Source organism: Varroa destructor, unplaced genomic scaffold (assembly GCF_002443255.2).
Source record: "Varroa destructor unplaced genomic scaffold, Vdes_3.0 BEIS01000006.1, whole genome shotgun sequence".
NCBI classification, from domain to species: domain Eukaryota; kingdom Metazoa; phylum Arthropoda; class Arachnida; order Mesostigmata; family Varroidae; genus Varroa; species Varroa destructor.
Window position 1 is genome coordinate 5,677,692 of NW_019211459.1, and position 20,056 is coordinate 5,697,747.

The 20,056-nt window shown below is 42.8% G+C and overlaps 1 protein-coding gene across 7 annotated transcripts in view; it reads left to right on the forward strand.

Moving 5' to 3' along the window:
* Window positions 1–19,816, forward strand: part of LOC111252896 (semaphorin-5A-like) — a 69,857-nt gene extending 50,041 nt beyond the window's left edge. For 6 of the 7 annotated variants that reach the window (XM_086992409.1, XM_086992411.1, XM_086992410.1 and 3 more), the window contains 5 exons: window positions 11,295–11,619; window positions 13,173–13,577; window positions 14,195–14,594; window positions 15,136–15,991; window positions 16,158–19,816. In XM_086992409.1, coding sequence (XP_086848535.1) covers window positions 11,448–11,619; window positions 13,173–13,577; window positions 14,195–14,594; window positions 15,136–15,991; window positions 16,158–17,465 — 3,141 coding nt within the window. In that variant the 5' untranslated portion in view covers window positions 11,295–11,447 and the 3' untranslated portion in view covers window positions 17,466–19,816. Of the gene's footprint in view, window positions 1–9,368; window positions 9,475–11,294; window positions 11,620–13,172; window positions 13,578–14,194; window positions 14,595–15,135; window positions 15,992–16,157 lie in introns of all 7 variants that reach the window. The other variant, XM_086992412.1, reaches the window with a different exon arrangement.
* Window positions 19,817–20,056: the final 240 nt, after the last annotated feature.

Below are 20,056 nucleotides of genomic sequence, written 5' to 3' on the forward strand. Positions count from 1 at the left end.
TACTTTCTCCCAGATTACACATATATATATAATAGTCGCGCCTGAAGGTCAAAGGATGACGTGCACAACTAAATATAATATTTCTCTGAAATTTGTCTCCAGGCCCTCATAGAGATTAGTAATGCCACATAGCTACATGGATAATATCCCTAGCAAATGCGTCAGCTGAACCGTGCGATTGTTCGATATTTAAAAACGAACTATTTCTCTATATGAACCGTACTTTGACGATACCCTACAGTGGAACCGCAAATCGGATCAGTGTGCCGGTTGAAGGGTCCATGAGGCCCTTTAAATCAATGGTCCTACTTGCGTTTAAAGCCATTGCGTGAATGCGCCTAAGATGTTCATCTGCTTAATTGCCAAAATTTTTGAACGATGCAAACAAGGATCAACTTCCGGTTTTGCTCGTTCCTGAGATATAAGCGCTGTTGTCTCGTCCGTGAAACGAGTTGAGGCTAATAACGCTAGTGAGTACCGCGGTTAGCTACGCTTAAGTGATGCAATTACGTCCTAAAAGGCCTGTTCTTCAGTTCGCGGACGGTAAACATTTCCTGCTATTTACACGCCTTTTCAGCGTATAATATGCCGTGCGGGTACGCGAAAAAGGAAGTGAACTAAGGAGCCATACAAACCATTTTTTCCACCAGCACCGCTCCGGGTTATCCTGGCGAATTCAGACCCTAAATGCCGACAATAAGTCCCTGCCATGTCAACAGGTCTTTTTTTGACATTTTCATTTTTGACGCTCATGCGGTCGGAGGAAAGGGCAGCGTCTAGGGACGGTATTTAGACTCACACAGCATGCTTACAAGGGCTTTGTCCGTTACCATTTTCGGTGACAACGAGCTAACTAACTACTAGTGTCATTTTACTGAAACGCCAAATGCTAACTGGACGGCTGTTACAGCGGGAAATGGGACATTAGACAGGGCGTTAATACTTCAGATGCGATGCTTCCATTGACCGTCGTTAGTTCCATTGCCAAGGATCCGATGCCAGTCCTACCGGGTTGCACGAGCGCATGCAAAATGTTCAATGTCTGGATGAGCGTCTGTAGTTTGAGCGGTGATAATCGTATGAACGGGTTGTGGACAATGGACTGTTGGTCTTGGTTGTGGATATCCTTTTTTCTCTACTTCCCTCTCTGTTTAATGGTTTCATCATCCTGTCGTTGCAATGGAGTCATCAGGATCAACGGCGACGCGATGCTGGTCGGTCATTCCATGGTGCGTATAGCTTCCGTTTGCAACTGGGCCGCATGACGGTGGCATCAGACATCACAGACAACTAGCTAACGTGCTGATACGTTTATTGAATGCCCAAGGGGGGTAAGAAGCTGGGAATAAGGCCAAAGGCGGATTTCTGGTCGTCGCTCATTCGAGCCAGCCAGACAAAGTTGCAGTTACCGCCAATAAAGGATAACCAGGCCACTGTTTAGTGAGTCTAGACAGAGATGCTCCTAAATTAGCGGCGCTGCCGACTTGCCCTACGGCCAAATCTTATCTTTACGAAAAGTGTACGTGCGTACGTGTGGGTGCACTATATAAACTGCTCTACATGAGAATGGGAGTTGCCGCAGCTACACATCAGTCGGCAGTATTTTATGAAGAGCGGGATAGACTGACGGGAAGAAGAGAGCTGCGTCCGATCAAATATCTTCTTACTTTTTTTGATATGGATTGCCCCGCCGCGGTTAACGTGCTATTTGTGATCATCATACATAGATATATATCTACATACGTTCATTTTATTTCAAGGTGGTAATAGGACCCGCAAAATGACCTACGCGCGTTTGCTACGTGGGCTCTGAAGCGAAATGAAAATGTTTCAGACATGTATTTTTACGCTTTCATGAACGTGACTTGGTAATCTCTTTGTGGCTGAGGAGAGCTCAACTGCTGTACATTAGCTGTTCGTGCTTGCTACACTATTCCCTATTGTAACTGGACCTGCTGTGAAAGTGGATAATCAGATATCGGCAGTCGGTAACAAAAAACACTCATCATAAAATAGGATGTTAGCATTTTTTTTTGTGACGTTAAAATCAATTGATTAACTGAAAGAGTAATCATAACAATAATTTTTCGTTTAAAAATTTCGAGCTGCTGCTCACAGGTAAACGCAGTAGCGACTGCGTGCGGCAAAAACGTTTGTTGTAACCCATTTGTGTACAGATACGTACGTTAAAAGATCACGGCAACTTTCCATCGCAAGGGAGCATTGACGAGGGTGCTCGAGACGGGGGTGTATGTATATTCACAATCAGTTCATAGTGATTATTGATTGCTCCCCCTGTGTCAACGGTGTTCCCAAGCAGATTCGAATATGTAAACGTGGACCAAGAGTTTACACTGCGGCGAGGGTCCATAAACTTGGTTTTATTACCACTTTTTGCCCCTCTGCAGCTTCGTATCTTACGCCTGGCGACCAGGACGACCACAACCTGCAGTATGTGTTTGTTGGGTTATCATAGGTCAAACCATAAAATCAAAGATACGGCCCCCATAGAGATAAGGTTTCGGATAGTAGACTCCTATTTTAAGCTACTTTTGACTAACTATAGTAGGCATTTTCATTCGGCCCACTCACTCGTCTAGTCACAACATGCCGTAAATAAGCAAATCTGTTATTATTTTAATTATTATTATCAGTGGCAGTGGTCTTTCTTGTTGTTGTCGTCAAAATTTATTGCTCTATAAATTCTATCCTATTTTACGTCTGGAAGCAGGACTATAGCTGGAAAGTATCGTAAGCTCGTTCGTACTGTTAAAAACTCTGCTGGATACGATAGCGACATGTTTTTCTGTTAATGCTTTCTGCTCAATTAAATCCATTGGGAACAATGGTTGAATTATCTATCGGTGTCAGGGGAAACGAGTCGGCTGGGTCGACCACGCAATTTATCGCGCGATGAGTGCAGCTCTATATCGAAAAAAATAACAAAGTAGGATTAAAGCGTTCCCGCTTCGTGTATAAAGTCATGGAAACCTATGGGAACTGAACAACGAGCTTCTGCTACATTACGTAGTACCGTTCTGTATTTATGCCCAATAAATATGATTACTCTTCATCGCTTATCCGTGTCCTAAGAAGAATATAGTAGTTAGAATAATGAGTATTAAGTTAACGAGATGTTAGTTACGCACGCAAGCGGCCGTATTTCGTGTTCATGCTACTTTGTATAGAGAGATGACGTGATGGTGTGGCTCCGAATCGAGTTTCAAGAACACGCTTTGTTTCGCGCCGGCAACCATCCGTCTGATGGAACGCTTAACAGCGATACTGGCTAGAAAGCCATGAAGAACTCTGTTATTGCTTGACAGTGGAGCATCTCAGATATTGTTGGTTGTCATAAGTATGTTAATTGCGATGTATTTCGGCTTATCTGGTCCCCAATTTTCGTCCCCTGTCTGCTTTTCTCTGCGTTGAGTGCGTAGATCTACCCTATATTGAACCGAGAAAATGAAAACGTATTAAATATATTCGCGCGCGTGTTTCATTAACTGGGCCCGTACTACGGGACAATAGATCTTGGCGTACGGAAAGATAAAGCCACGCACGTTATTCTATATTGACACACGTGAACACAATCGAAAGAAATGCTAAATTACTATTAAAGTAAAAAAAAATTTTCAGACGGCACACACATCCCCAAAGAACGCTAGGTCCTAAGAAGCGGCCAATGTGTCGCAATGGCGGAAAAACGTAATAAATGGCTGTTCGACCTGTCTGTCTGTCTGCCTACCTATGCAACATACGTCGATGCGACGTGCGTCCCTCGCTGGATTGCATTGAATCCCACATTGCTCGCGTTTGTCGAAGGCAAGGAGGCCTACTATGATTGTTGACGTGGTAGATACCTGCTACCGCCATGCGGTCACTAGCGTAGTCATCATACCGTAGTTGCATCGAATAAATCGAAGCTGAAATCGCCTCCTGTGGATCGAACAAAAATGGAGAGTTACTGCTGCTGCTGTTTTTAAAAAAAAACAGAACGCTGTCTTCCCTGCTATCACGCCGCTAATACGCCTGATAATGCCACTAATGTCTCAACGAATGATATACTATAATAGTTGGTGATGGCGCAGCAGCAAAAAGGAGGAGGGGGGCGGGGTGGACAGGACGTGGAGGGTTGGGGAGGAGGGGGAAGGGGTAGGAGGAAGAGGAACAAGAAGATGAAGCGAAAAGTGTAAAGAAAAGCTAAAGGAAATAAAGATATAAAATAACCGTTAACAAGCGACCAGAGAGATCCGTCGTTGCTAGATGTCGCTGTCAGAGCAACGGCAATATCGGCATCAAAAAATAGCAATAGAATTTTACTACTGTTAGAGGTGCCCTTTAGTTGCGCAACGACATTTAGCACGTGCTCGAGCATCGCTGTTGGGTCGGACTCAAAATAACCGGGAGCGTGGGAGGACAGAAAAAGCCAATCTGATCATAGACAGATCAGAACAAGGACAGCACGACTTGACGAGAGAGAAAAATTCACGTTACAGAAGCGGTCGCTGTTGTCGCTGACGTTGAAGCCTAGTGCATATTTGCGAAGCCAATGTCAATGATAATAGCCATAAGAAAGCCGATAGCGAAAATAAGTAGTCTGCCACGCTAGTTAACTGCGGGCAATTTGTTGTACTCAGGCGCACGCGCGTATCTGAACATACGTCGGGGCCTCCCGAAAAGTCCTGCTTTTATCGACATTGTCGGAAAAGGAATACAAGTAAACCGTCTCATGGAATTGATCAGACGGCTTTGTTTACCCGAAATGAAATAATGAATTATAATTTATTGTTAGCAAAATATTGAAAGGCACATGCCTTATCTCTGTGACGTCAGTGTTAGTAGGCGGCGATACCTTGCGGTCAAACGAGAAACGAAACTTATACCTGTCTATTTGACAAATAGTGTTTGAAGCAACAAGGCTAGCGATCTTTTTCAGAAATTATCAATAAGCGTTCTACTCCGGAATTTTCCAACGGCCAACGAGTTCAACGGTGTATAATAATAATGGATAGGTCAGGAGCGGATTTGAGTAAATTTTTCGCCATCTATAGAGCCTCTCCTAAAGATTTCCGGTTCTGACGATGCTTTGCTACCCTTTGGGGTTAACACGGACAACAATTTACCCGTCACACCCGAATTGGTTCCAGGCAGAAACGTATTGAAGTTACCGTTGCTTTAACTATAAATGTTTGCACAATGTGATATAAAACGAAAGTCATTATCTGTCGCTCTTAAAACGCCGGAACGTGCGACAGCTGTTCTAAATTTGTGTCCTAACAGCGTATCTACATCATGTAATAAGCTCTTTTGCAGAAGCAGCAAAGCTTTTATTTATCTAAACTCGTCTTACTTGGATTGTTACACTATTACTAACAATGAGCCAATTATGCTGTACGTAACTGTTACTATCCACTCTTAATGAACGCATTGCCTATCATAGACCTGCGACAAATTCGTTACCACGAAGCTTTTAGCCTGCCGACAGGACGAGTTGGCGATGACAGGGACGATGCAAAGGGGTGACTTAATTTTTGACGCCAGAGATTGCTGATCTGTCGATCGGGTAGTCATGTGACAGTTTATACGAATGAAATCTACTATCGAATCAGCCAATTTTTATCGAATCTGAACTCTACAATGTATTACTGCATTATAGGTAGCTTGGCGGTACGTCACCTGGAGAGCCAGCACGTCTAAACCCGAAACCTAAGACAAGTACCCTTGAGGGTCGCGTGTGGGCGGGCGGGTTGTCGAAAATTGTGTTTCGCAGCAGCTTGCGACGTTCTGCGTTGCATTACTGTCATCGTATGTTAGCTCTGCTTGGCAGTTTTACACAAACCTAAATATTGTATTTCTTATCGTCCGCTGGGGTTGACATTTATCTGGGGTTCAAAGCGGCACTGGTCCGTAGGCGGCGGGCAGTGTGAGCACGGAGTTAAACAGTACGAGGAGCGAGGTGATCATCTTCTTCTTCCTGTCGCTGCTTCTGATGGTCAAGAGCACTAGGGGTCGATTTGAATTTTGGTCAATTTGTAGCATAGGGGGGATTCGATGACATGTAATGAATGTCGATCCCGTAGCGACTAGAATATGCAATGTGTGCAGATTTGTCAAAGTTTATTAAGTGCTTTGTGGTTTTTAGCTTGCACTATCTCGCGTAGCGCGAACTATGCAAAATTGATAAGACTCTTCTTCTGTATGGCTCGTCTTTCAGGTCGCCATTTTACAGTACCTGAAGGGTTTCAATGATCTAAACTACCGTAGAGTGGATACTATTAGCAACGGTAACAGCGGATGAAATGAAATTCGGCGTTACAAGTTTACCGGTTTAATGCCACGTAAATAAACAACTAGTCATCTCAGAGATCTTACCACGTCTCCATATAATCTGCAGCACGAATTCTAAGATAGAAAAAAAAAAACAGACTTCTGTCAATTATATAATAATGATAATATCGTTCAATATTATGGATGAACAAGGTTGTTAGCAATGTAATAGCAACTCTGTCTATTGCTTCTCTTCTATCGTCAACGTTGTTGTCATCGTTCCGATCACATCGAAAAGGTTACTCTGAGTTGAAGCTCTGACATATAGCCTTATTACCGATGCTAAAAGGCTCATCAGAAATGGCAAGGAACAACACCATACGTTTCGTTCAGAGACTGGCGTTTGCTCGTAAGCGTACGATGTAACAACAATATGATTTTGATACGTTTCATTTCGTTTGAAAGCTGCAATATATTATTCGTTCCATTGTATTACTACGTACATACTACGTGCGCGTATGCATAATATATAGTTGTTGTGTATTTACCTGTTTTTAATTCTCCCTAATATACTATATCTAATGATATATATATATACACTCCAGAGAGAGACAGAGGAGGAGACGTAAACAATGGGTGGAATTACTGATATCTGTATATGAAGACAAATCGATCATACATACATAAGTCGATCGAAGACTATTTACGTTATGTATTCCCTAGGTGTGTAGCTAACTCCTCCTGCAAGAACAATCTTTTCGCTCGATGCCTGTCAGTGTGTGATCGGATGAAGACACGCCAGCCATACCACATTCATAATGTTAATTAATGTTATTACACAATGCAACACCGCTATTTCTAATGTCCATCTATATAGAGTAAATAAAGCAACAGTCTGACGATTGCTGATGCTGACCTGGCGAGTCCTTGCCATCCTGCGTCGGCGTCGATACTGAAAAGAAAAACGAGCAGGAGAAAAGCAGGCGATGTCACATGTCGAATTCAAGGAGGGACACGCGGCCGCTTACTGCCAGCAGCTAACGTTGAACGTTTGAGAACCAGCAAGCGAGGGTGTATGAAGGCATTGAACTATAGTGGATTTGTGTCCATTCGGACGGGTAGCTGTTCCTGTTTAGACGCAGTGGGCCGATAGATTGTGCACGCCTTTGCTCGATCACTACCGAAGAATCAACGCTTTTGCGAATCTATGCCCTATTTCGTTATTATTCGATTTGTATTTATGTCTATTATCGGTGTATAATCTGTTTAGATATTGTTGTTTCCACTGAAGCTCGCTGTCCATTTTGCGACTGTTTCTGTTTAACACTGTTGGCTCCGCGTAGCGGCGCACAGTTTGGGCCACACCTTCGTTGTTCAGAATATACGCCTGCACGGGACATAGGCAGAAAATAACGTACAGAACGTAACGCAGATCGTACAGAAAAAAAACATAACTTTTTTTTTTGTTTTAATGTATTCCCTGGCGTATCTCTGGCGTAATGGAGACACTAACGACGATGGCGACGGCAGTTCTCAAAGATGATTGCTTTCTTAATCTTTGAAGGTCGTTATGTGCACCTGTAAATATGTGGGTGAGTGTCGATCGGTCGGCTGGTCGACGCCGGTAGGCAGAGTAAACAGTTCGTATCCGTCCAAAGTCGAACGCTGAAGCCTCTTAGGTTACGTTAGGCTGGATAGGATTGGCTAAGTAAACAAGCGAGCCGCTTAAATTTCACTGGGGAACAAGGCCGTCCTATAGCCAGTGGGGTGAATGGGCAAACGGGGGTTGATAAGGAAAATTTAAACAGGGAACAAGACAACGATAATAACGACATGACAAACGGTATTAGGACGACACAAAGTGACGATAACAATGATGATAGATAGCCAAGACAAATCTGCTATCGTACGTTGCGTTGTGATTTCCGATATGACGAGTGTCATATCGGAAACAACCGACGCTAGAGGATTGTTCGATTGTAATCTAGATAAGCCACGGGTGTGGCAACAAATGGAATAACTCAATTTATCGGTCTAATACAATAACAATACGTGATTTCCAATCGGTTACCAATCAGTATAGCCGTATAGACACTAAACAGCTATCAGCTAGGTAACAAATCAACAAGTAGCTAAATCGGTGCCGATGTCGCTAGTAACTCTATTCGCTCTGAGCACAAGGCCACCATATACAATGTCTATAAATCAGCGCCACTAGAAGGGTACTATCTTCATGGGTAATGCTTTTCTCCAAGACAATTAGTTTACTCCTAAACGGGCGGGATACGTTTTATAGAGAAACTAATTGAACACTCTTACCGCGAAATGGATCAATCCGATCTATTAGTACATACGGAAAAATATTGAAATCAACGAAAGCTATGAAAGCCGGTATGCGCCAAATCAACATCATGCAAACTTAAGTACACTCGAGTATTTAGGATACTATTTAAAAAAAGGATCAGGTAGTTGAGATCTGTGCATTGGTTTCTCGGCCGTTGAAAGAAGTATTCCAATTATTGAAATAATTTAAAATTAAAACGAAAATTCAGATGGGTTAAGAATTGCTGGTAACGAGCAAACAACCACTTGATAGGGACATACTTACTTGTTTGAAATTTTGCGCGTACAATAAACAAGCTTTTGACAGGTGCATTCAACTTATGAGCAGAATCAATATACTTGGCCTAGTCTGATGCCTTATCTACATATTATATCGATCTTAGTAATATTTTTGTTATTATATGACTAGAACCAGCTGTACGTATTTAATCCTAGTTTGACGTCGACATTTCAGTGGGAGATTGAGAAGACGCTGTTTTAAGCACAGAGAAATCCCATAGTTAGAATACTTTATGATTAAAAAAAAGTTAGGCGCAGGGTAGGGCACAAGTGTCGAGCACGGAACATCTAAAAATCACTATTCTTTCTTTTTGTTTCTTTAGATTATCGAAAAAACAAAATTTCTGTATATGATCATTCCATCCTGTCTGTTGCATTAAGGGTTACTTAGCTGTTCATATTTTGTAGCAAAGCACGCTCACCTATCTTGACGAAGGCCTTAAATCACTGCTTTGCAATGATTTTTTGATTATCAGGGCAGAACCCAAGACGGAGAAAGAACGGACTAATTGTCTAAACTATCGGAGAAGTACGTACGCTTCGTTGAAAAGGACGATAGCAATGCAACTGACAGAGGTAGAGGTAAAGTATAGATAGACAAAACGTGTCGGCGACATAGGACCCTACAGCCCTAACATAGGACTTGTGTTTTAGATTATGAAGATAGTCTATTACACTGATCTGAATCACGTGTATCAAGGCTCAGTATCAGCAAGTCAGAAACGAAAACAAGAGCTGGGGGAGTTGAACTCTAAGATCTATTTTTTCCCTTACATCTCGTCTTCGATTCGTTTAAAAAATCCTCTGCCATAAAAGACACTGACCGAAATATCACCTGCGAGATCACGGCAATATTTTTCAGTTAATGTTAAACGCTAGTAAAGTGCCTATAGCCAGAGACAATATATTTGTTAACCCTTCTACCATATGCAGTTCCGCCATAAGAGCGGCCAATCTCTCCCAAGCTTTGTATGTATGAGCCTTCGAAAAGTGGCGATTTTTTTTTTTGATATTTCCCGTTGCAGCCTAAGTGGCGGCTTGTTTCGCCTGTCTTTATTATCTGCAAAAAAAAATTCTTTTCGGTGAAATAGGCCAAAGTGTGTCCTTTTTGTCGTGCGCGTTTGCTACTCTTTCAACAATGATGGGTGGGGACAGATTTTCTGGTGCTCGCTTCTGATGTCTTCCCCTGCTTTCGTGAGCGAACAAACCCATATAGGCTAATTGAACCGCAACAATTTGCATTGATCTCTTTGTCTCAATTTCAAACTTGCCTATATGTTATATAAAAAATAAGAGCAGAGTTTCTATGGTGACATTGATGTAGTGTTTACATGAAGTTTTGTTGTTCTCAACGTTGCCATTTTTTGGCCAGAGCTTAGCGGGGTTTTAATTGTTTCTGGTTGCTGATCAGGAATTGCCAAACACTTTTCAACAACTATCCCATAGGGGTAGAAAGTTCTCCGATCTTCCGTTCGGCAGACCTTGACGATGAAAGATAGTTCATTCTCAAAATACATACGGGTTCTTTGTTGTACATTTGTCCGCGACTCTCCGCCTATCGGATTCTTTTCAAATCGCTCAAATGTTTTGTTCTGCGTGTTACTCATTGCCAAAGCTTTACCACAGCTGTAAGGTATCGCCTTGCTTCTTGCTTAATTTGTTAATATGATCTGACCCTGCAGAGGTGGTTGATCAGATCTTCTACTACGTTTACAGATTTTTTTTTGCAATATTTTTACAATAATCAACATGAACTGAATATGAATGGATAGAAAAAATTCTGCTTTTGCTCGGTATCGCGATAGCAGCCTGTTGGGCCACGGCAATTTTTCTTAGTCCTAAAAAAACGTGGTAAATTTTTGTTGGGCGATTCAAAGTACGGCGGCGCACTGCTAGATATCCTGAGCTTATCGTTGTTTGTCGTATTTCAAATTTACAATATAATGCCAATGTGGTATTCGCGTATGCACCATTAAACAACTGGTTCTAGCAGGCAAAACGCGGAACGGCCATTTTCTCTGATGAGACCAAAGAAAGGAACATAACCTTATTCTACTTGCACACTCATTCTAGCCCATAGTACAATTGTTTTTCTGTTAAAAATGTTTAAGAGTAGTGACGACGACAGTAAGTGAATGGATGTTATAATACATTGCTTTGTCATCAACTAACTTACACTCCACCCGTTAAAAATATAGGAATTAGTATTCTAATAAATGTGCCATATTTCGTGGTCTACTAATAAGCAAATATATATTAAAATATATTATATATAGTTAGTTTATATTGATCTCTTTGGTAGAGTTATAACAGCCGACGAGACGTAGAAGGTAAGACACATCTCGAAACAACTAACAACAGAAAAATTTCTATTTTCCTGTCATTTTTTTTTTCTGTGGCAGGTTACTTTCATATAATACATAGCTAGGCGAATGAGAGCCGCGAGTCGCGTTTGCCTCTGCGTTATGGTGATGGCTGTGTAATCGGCTGACCTCTTCCGGCGCCTGACACAATCTGATCTCAGACGACGAATCTCAACAAAAATACCAGCTACAATGAAGATAAGTTTAGGTGATCTACCTCGCGTGCGGTGGCTACAGGTAGCTCAGTATTGTTTGGGAGTATTTACGTTATGGCTGGCTACAAGCGGACACCTTGTGACTGTTTTGGCCGCCGAAGGGATCACGTCTGAAATGAATCACCCGGTTAGAACAGTTCGCATAAACCGTAAGTTCACCGCTTTTCTATTCAGGGTATACTTTCCATATTCAAAACTGGCCCAAGCAACGAAAGAAGACATCTTGTTGACTAACCCATATCGTATTTTGTTGTAAGTCGCCTTTAGCTTGCAACAATAGCAATGCCTATGGACCATTAGAAACAAACCTTCCTCCTAATCAATATCTTCAAGTCGTTCTTTCGTTTTTAAATTTCTTTTGAAATATTATTTTTATGTAGACTGGCGTTGTTAGCTGCATATAGCTCCCATAAAAATCACATAAACATTTTTGAAACTGAACAATCTTTGAACTACGATGATTTTGTATTCTCAATTTTTTGCATATTTCTGACAGTTCCTGGATGGCTTTTCCCCTATTCTGTCGTGTTCTCATAGATAATTTTCCCATCTACGGTTTCTCGAAGTGAGTCAATAGTGGGATAGATTATCCACGCTGTTTGCGGTACGACAAGCCCGCTCGGACCTAGATGGGGAGATTAAGCGGATTGGATACTCCTTTGCTCAATTCAGGAAGTCATTAAAACAAGACGACAGGTTCTATCGCTGCCATCTAGATAGCTTTTCAGCGATCTACGAGCCTCTTAAGGAACTTAAAACAATGCGCTACATCATTTCTGTCATTTTTGGCAAAAAGTACCAGCTGCCCTTCTGTCTTTCGAGTTTTGCGTCCGATATCGCCATTCATTTCATCATGATCTACAAATTCGAACCTAGGCAACAACGTGTCCCTAGGATCAGCAGGCAAATACGTTACCTAACAAGCTATTGGGGTGACAATACCAGCTGGCCCTGATGTACATTGTCGGCACTACCATCACCTTACGTCCCATTTTATTTATTCGACACTGCAGTAAAACTTGATTTCTGCGGCTTGCGGCTGAGATCGTATAATCTTAATTTATAGCAACTGTGTACTCCAGACAAATTTTTTTTATTGGTTAAAGTTCTAAAAATTGACGTGGAGTACGCCACACACTTTTGCCTGAAGTCCTCGTAGGGACACATTTTTTTATTCCGTTTTCGCATTTTCATTATTCGATTTATAATTTTGTAACACATTACATGTGAAATGCCGGTTTTAGCCGGCAGAGGCCTTAGACTCCAAACTTTGGTTTTTGTATTTAGTTTTCTCCCGTTGCCGCAAGGCGCTTTTGTCGTCCGGGTACCATCTGGTTATTTTCTAGCTCCAGTCAACGTTCTTGAAACATTTGCACTGATCATGCTTTCGCTTAAGACCTAAAGACTACAGTAACTATCAGCCAAACCTCGTCTGCTGTTCGAAAGTTATTCAATTTCAAAGTGGGCCGGATGTATATATAGAAGTGAGGAATGCTTTCAACCGAAGTTGCATAAAGCCTGCCCAAAATGACCACTTCATTTAAAGTTTCTTTCACGCCTAAACTGGAATCGTTCGACTAGAAAGCACCGAATGACGCCAGCGTTGTGAAAAAGAAAGACTTATTTAAATTCTTATTTAAAGCATACAAAGAGTTTCCCTGTTTTCATACAAAATAGGTACAATTGACATTTCGAATTGTAGGTGGCGCTGCCGAGGATCAAGGAGTACGGTTCGCGCACGATAGTGCGAGTAACTTCAGCCAACTTCTAGTCGATGAAGTCAACGAGCAACTTATTGTCGCTGGGCGAGACTTTCTCTTTCGGCTGAATTTGGACAATCTAAGCCGACTGGACGTCGAACGATGGGCTTCACCGACTGATACTGTATCCCTATGCATCACAAAGGGCCAATCGTCAGATGACTGTCGAAATTACATTACCTCGCTATATAGTCACAACGGGACGCTTTTTACCTGTGGAACAAATGCATTTGCCCCACTTTGCCGCCGTTATTCGCTCGTCGACTTTTCAAACGTTATCGAAGAGGAATCCGGCAAAGTAAAGTCACCACACTCGCCGGGGGTCAACAGTACCTCGGTCATGACGGGTATGCTATAATTACCCTTCTAAAATGTCCTCTTTTCATAATTATGATAATAATAATATGTTCTTGCAGCTTGTTTAATACTAGGTCTTTATTTGATAGCAATTCATTTTCACATTTTGCATATAATTGTAGAAAGTGGCATTATAGTTTATCAATTAGATATAATCATATGTTTCGAAGATACGTACTCATTAAGTCAGCTTTGCTAAGATTAGAACAGGGTATATAGCCAGCGACAGAATTTTTACTTTTCATGTTTACATTAACGTTTCTATGCCACTAATTTATTAGGATAAGTTTTTTTTTTTTTTTTTTATTTACTGTATCGACTAAGTATAGCTTTGTCCTATCCTACCGATAATTCTGAAAAAAACCGAAAAAACATACCGTATTTCCAATAGGCCAAATTAAGTGTAAAATAAATTTAATATATGTATGCAATAAGTGAAAATATAATAATATTATTTGTTATGCTTAGCGTACGTCTCAAAATGAGTTAGATAAAAATCTATATTAACCGCTTCGATGGACTGTTTCTATCGCACCCCTCCTGTGGGTGTTTCAACATATCTAACGATATGAGTGAGTGTATTAATTGCCGGTTGGTACAATTTCAGCTAATGGCGACCTGTTTGTCGGGTCCCGCATCGACTTTGGCGGCAACGATCCGACAATTCTGAGATCCGGCGCTCGACCGCTTCTCCGTACGCCACAGTACGCGCAAGAGTACCTCAGCAATCCGCAGTTTATCGCCTCGTTTGAGGTAGGTCCATTCGTTTATTTGTTCTTTCGAGAGGACGCTGTTGAATACCTCAGTTGTGGCCGTGCTGTTTACTCTCGTGTAGCTCGCGTTTGCAAAGATGACCCCGGCAGCGACAAACATAGCTGGACAACGTTTTTGAAGGCGCGTCTCAACTGTTCGCTGCCAGGCAGTATACCATTCTATTTCAATGAGCTACAGAGCGTCGACTATCTGCCTGAACGGGAGACGTTCTTCGCTGCATTCACTACCGGAGAGTAAGTACTTAATAGCATATCGTGTCACTCAGAGGCGTGAATCGCAATTACTGCTTAACCTGAAAGGACGTCATGGATGTGACTGCTTTGGGGAAAGCAAGTTTTCAAAAAACTAGTCCGCCGTAGGCCGATGACGGATGTCTACCAATTGCCTACATGAGTTCTATTGCAATCTTATCTTAATTTTTCATAGATTTATTTCGTATGCGAGGTAGCAGCATCGAGCTCTAGCAGCGGCAGTAGCTCACTGTCATTTGACAATGATAAGTATTTTACTAACTCATATGACAGCTATGGACAGGCGTAAGCTGAAATAAAATCAGTAGTAGTAATATTTAAGGTCAGAAAGGAACAGCTCGGGTACGTTATTCAAAACGAGATGACCGACTCGTTGTGGTCGTATCATTCGTCTGGTAACAGATACTAGGATTTAGACGAAATGGGCTTAACCACTCATCCCGATAGGCTTATAGATGATATAGTTTCCCTATTCTGCCGTCACTGATCATATTTTTATCTATTACAATTTTCATATCCACAGAAACAGCATCTACGGTTCGGCTGTTTGTACCTATACGCTGGACGACATCGAGACGGCATTTCGTGGCCCGTTAACGGGTAACTTCGATCGCTGGCAGAAAGGGAAAATAGCCAGCACCCGCTTTCAGTGTCAGTGGTCAGACGCGAACAAGGGACCTGATGGTCTCACCCATGACGACGTCATTGATCTGAGAAAATACCAGCAGACGTTCAATGCTGTGCAGGCGTCACGCGCTCGACCTCTATATCATGCTGAACTTGAGCGTATCATACAGCTTCAGGCTGACGAAGTTCAGATGAAGGCGTCTTCTTCTAAACAGCAGAATAGGGCAGGACATGTCGGAGCTGATATTCTCTCTGTACAAGTCGTGTTTGCCGTCACCCTTGAAGGAACCATCAAGAAAGTCGTGTTCAATCCGCTGCGAAACTCAAGCTGTGTTGTAGAGTATTTCCGTCCATTCTCCGACAGCGAGAAACTCAATCAACTGCATCTGCACAAGCGACGTCATGCCTTATACGCGGCGACGGATGTCAGCGTACTGAAGATACCCCTTAGCTTATGCAAATCGTACAAAACACGATTGGCCTGTCTGGGCACAGGCGATCCGTACTGCGGATGGAATAATCGCGAAGGACGTTGCAGTTCTGCGCCTGACGGCAACATCGATGACCCAAAATGGGAACAAGCCCGTGCTTGTGCTGCCGATGACCGAGTTGTGGATGGAGGATGGAGTCAGTGGAGTAGTTGGAGAACGTGTGGCCTGCTCGCGCTCGACGGCGACGAATGCTTCTGTCGTCAGCGGAGGTGCGACTCCCCAGAAGCATTGAACGGCGGTGCAGACTGCCAAGGGGAGGATGTACGTACAGTTTTTGTTGAGAGTATTTCAGTGTAGCTTGCTGAGTGTTGCATACCTTGATCTCATTAGTAGAAGGACATCGTCATCCGTAAAATTAGACTATGCTAGTTAGAATGGAAGCATCAAAGAATCGTTTACATAGTATAGCGTAATTATGTTTTTACAGCTTCAAGTAGCGAACTGCACCCGCCATGGTGGATGGACAGATTGGAGTGCGTGGTCTGCCTGCAGTGCGCCTTGTGGACCAGGTTACCAACACCGTACCAGATCCTGCACCAACCCGCGACCAGTCTTCGGAGGACGTACGTGCATTGGACAGTCTCGCGAGGAGCGTGGCTGTCCAGGCAATCCGGTTTGTCACCCATCGGGTGGTCAAGGCCAGCTATCTCCAGCTGTGAGCGGCATCACTCATTGGAGCGAATGGGGTGTTTGGTCTCCATGCAGCGTGAAATGCGGCGGCGGTTACCAGATCCGTCAACGTGAGTGTACCTTAACAGGCGCACGGGATTGCGAACTTGGATGTACGAAGGAGTATCGAGCTTGTAATACACACGAATGTGCTGAGGTACGCAGCGCCGCCGAATGGACTCAGTGGCTCATTACGAACCAGACAGGGAAGGGCCACTTCGAGCAGCGGTTCCGCTATCAGTGTGTCGCAAGGGTACCTCATTCTTCGATTCTCCGACTGGTCGCCACGAAAAAAGAGAGGCTCTGCAGCGACGTGAGTGTTTGCCACGACTCGAGGTACGCTGCGGCAGCGGCGGCGATGTCACCCAACGGCACATGGAGTGAATGGTCGCCTTGGGCTGAATGCACGGTGACATGCGGTGGAGGAATCCAACGTCGCGAGCGATTCTGTATCGGGGGCAGCTTTGATGTTGGGGGAGTTGATTGTCAAGGTCAGTCGATCGAGGAGCGTCAGTGCGCAGTCCATTCCTGTCCGACCGAGGGTTGGTCAGAATGGACCGATTGGTCCGAATGCGACCACCGGGGGGAACAACATCGAAAAAGGCATTGTATCGCGAAAGACGAATATCGACGCCGCTGCCTCGGCGGAGTTCACACAAGAGAATCTCGTATCTGTTTGCACGAAGGCGTTTCGTTGGCCGCCGTCAGTGCCGTACAGTGTGGTGGAACTAGCGCTCTAGCCGTCACGGGGGCGGCGATCGTTGCCTACATGGTCGGATTAATCACGATGATTCTGGCAGTCCGCATCTACAACCAGCGTCATTGCGAGAATGCCATGCTAAACGCAACACCCCTATCAACCAGCCTTCAGCACATCCCTGTGCCGAAACGGCTCGGCTCTCTACCCCTTGTGCCTGTAGAAAATAACACTTATGTGCCCACCTTGACCTTCAAGGGCCCGGGTCAATTTAGCACGTTACAGCATCCTGCAACGGCCGTAAAAGCGGCCACAATCAAACGGAGCAACACCTTTCGAGCCCAGATTAGTGACGATCATAATTTCTAAAGCTGTTCGGAGACGTATTTGGTGATAAACACATATTGACTGCACAGTAGCGACGCGAGACCGAAGCAAATAGGAAAACGCACATGAATGAAGTGATCCAATTCGAGCGCGGCTGTGTCAGGTGACGCTGCCGACTTTATAACCGGTCTGTATGATTGAAGTGAATGAACGTCTGTTTTTATCAATGGCTAGTAGGTGTTTGCGTATTCGGATTTACGCGTACTTGAGGCGATTATTTATTAATCAACTAATCGTACCTATTTACTCGAAAAGTTTGTGACTGCCAATTGTTGCGTATTGGCACAGTACGGCTTGCGGTGTCCGCTACAGTGGGCAAGTGTAAATTGCAAATCTAAACAATAATCAATTGAAAAAAAATTCGATCGAAATCCCCGACCGTGGACGAATCGGCCAATATCGATGACCTAAACTAACGTCGATCGCAGGGCCAGGACGCTGGCAGGGCTATAAATTCAGCACCGGGATAAAAGCATGGACTGTTTCACTTGGAAACGATTCGATAATGTGCGGAGTGAGATACGACGAAATGATTGAACGCGGCATAATATCGAAAAGCATGCAGTATCTTCTGTTGAGCGGCGACGAAGCTAGCCGTCTGCGACTTCCCAGTGTGGACACATGTACAATGTCTGATAAGTTAAGGCTAAGTTTAAGGGTCCATGGGTACGATTGGGGTACAAATATTTGAGACTCGTTTAATTTTTTTAACTGTATTATCATCAGTCGTTGTCACTCATCATCACTTTCACTCGAACTATCATAATTATGACATTTACATCATTACAATGGTGCAAATCGTATGGTTATGCTACGTGCTATACGTGCATGCATAGTACGTACGATGTACCACATATATCACTTTGTATATATAAATTTATTCAACATGGGAAAAAACTCCGATCAACATCGCATCGAATTAGATCTGTCCTATGTATTAATAATTATTGTTAGTTACTATTATCGCGCTGAAACTGACGTATATCTACACAAAATATGATATTGTAGTAAAGTAATTATTGATAAATATCGTATACTTGAATAATCAGAAAAAGCCGGTAATAATTTAACGACCGTCATACAGTTATCGTCAGGCCAGTGGCGACCGATATGTTATTGTATTTCTATTGGAGAGACGCGATAGATTTGTTCACGACGAGACGGATGAATTTGCCCCCACTCCGCGTATAATTACCAACGCAACTTTCGATAAGGACAGAAGAATATTGTCGCTATTGGACATTACTACAATACACAACGGACCTTCGTCTCGCTAAATCCACAACGAGGATGTTTGGGCGGCGGGGGCGGAGGCGGGGGGATCAGTAGGATGTCAGGCCGAAGTACGAGGAGATTTTAATACATCGTTTATCAAGTCTCAGAAAAGGTTCAGAGGAAAAATGGCTTTATTAGTTAGAATTCAATGCAGGCCATTGACTCAATGTTTGTTGGTATAACGTTGTCTATAGCATTTCTAAGTTGGACAAACTTAGTCAAGCTTGGGTGGCAGCGTGCCTACTTACTAGACCTGACAATAGGTGAGGTGTTTCACGTTTGCGTAGCATAAAGCTTGACATCAGTACTGGATAGAAAGTTTGGAACTTTTATTTTTACTTACGCTAGAGTAACGTTTAACGGCAACCTGAAAAATTCTTAATAGTGTGCTTAGATGATAGGCATGAAGTACGATTAGGGCACGCCTGATGATTGTACGTTTATTTTAGAGTGACACGAAGCCATCACAATTCACTATCCTAATGATTTCTTTATTCAAGTAGTAAAAAATGGCTCGTTTGCTTCGACTGGCTAACTGTCGTTCGTTTTAGGCTGAATCGAGACTGATGCTGGGAAAAGCTGAATTTGTCAAACATTATATTAGACAAACATGCATTCAAGCTAGCCTTTCTAGAGAGCAAAATGTTTAAGCTAGTGTCTGTCTCAGTCCCTAAATCTGAGCTGCCCCTATTTTCCCGATACGCACTCTAACGTTATAAATCGTTGCTACCACCGAAAACATCGAGAGCGAAGGCCACTCGGTAAATCTTGCGGAATCTATATGACCCACATTGCATTATCTGAACATATGAAGACACGAGAGTAACATGGTAAGAGTAATAATGAAGATCGAAAGCAAAATAGTTCTATTTGCATATAAGGTGTATATAGTTAAGATGTGACAGTATTTAAATTGCAGAAGAAAACAACTGAAAGGAACGCCATGTTGAAATGATCGAACGGATCACGAAGACCGTTATCGAGTGCTCATACTGGAAGAACAAATTTTATGTTAGTTTTTGATTTTATGCCCAATAAAAAAAGTTTACTGATTAAAATTTAGGCGTTTTGCGTATCGATGCGACCAGAACAATCTCTTACGTAGATTATTACGTATATATATATATATATATATATATATATATATATATATATATATACACACGTAAAAAATCACAGTGGTGAAATGGCCAAATCAAGGCTGTCTTATATATGCATACGTCGAAGGAAGGGCAAATGGTAGCTTATAACATCGGTTTGTTCTATAAGGCGACGTATTCTTATTTCAATGCTATATA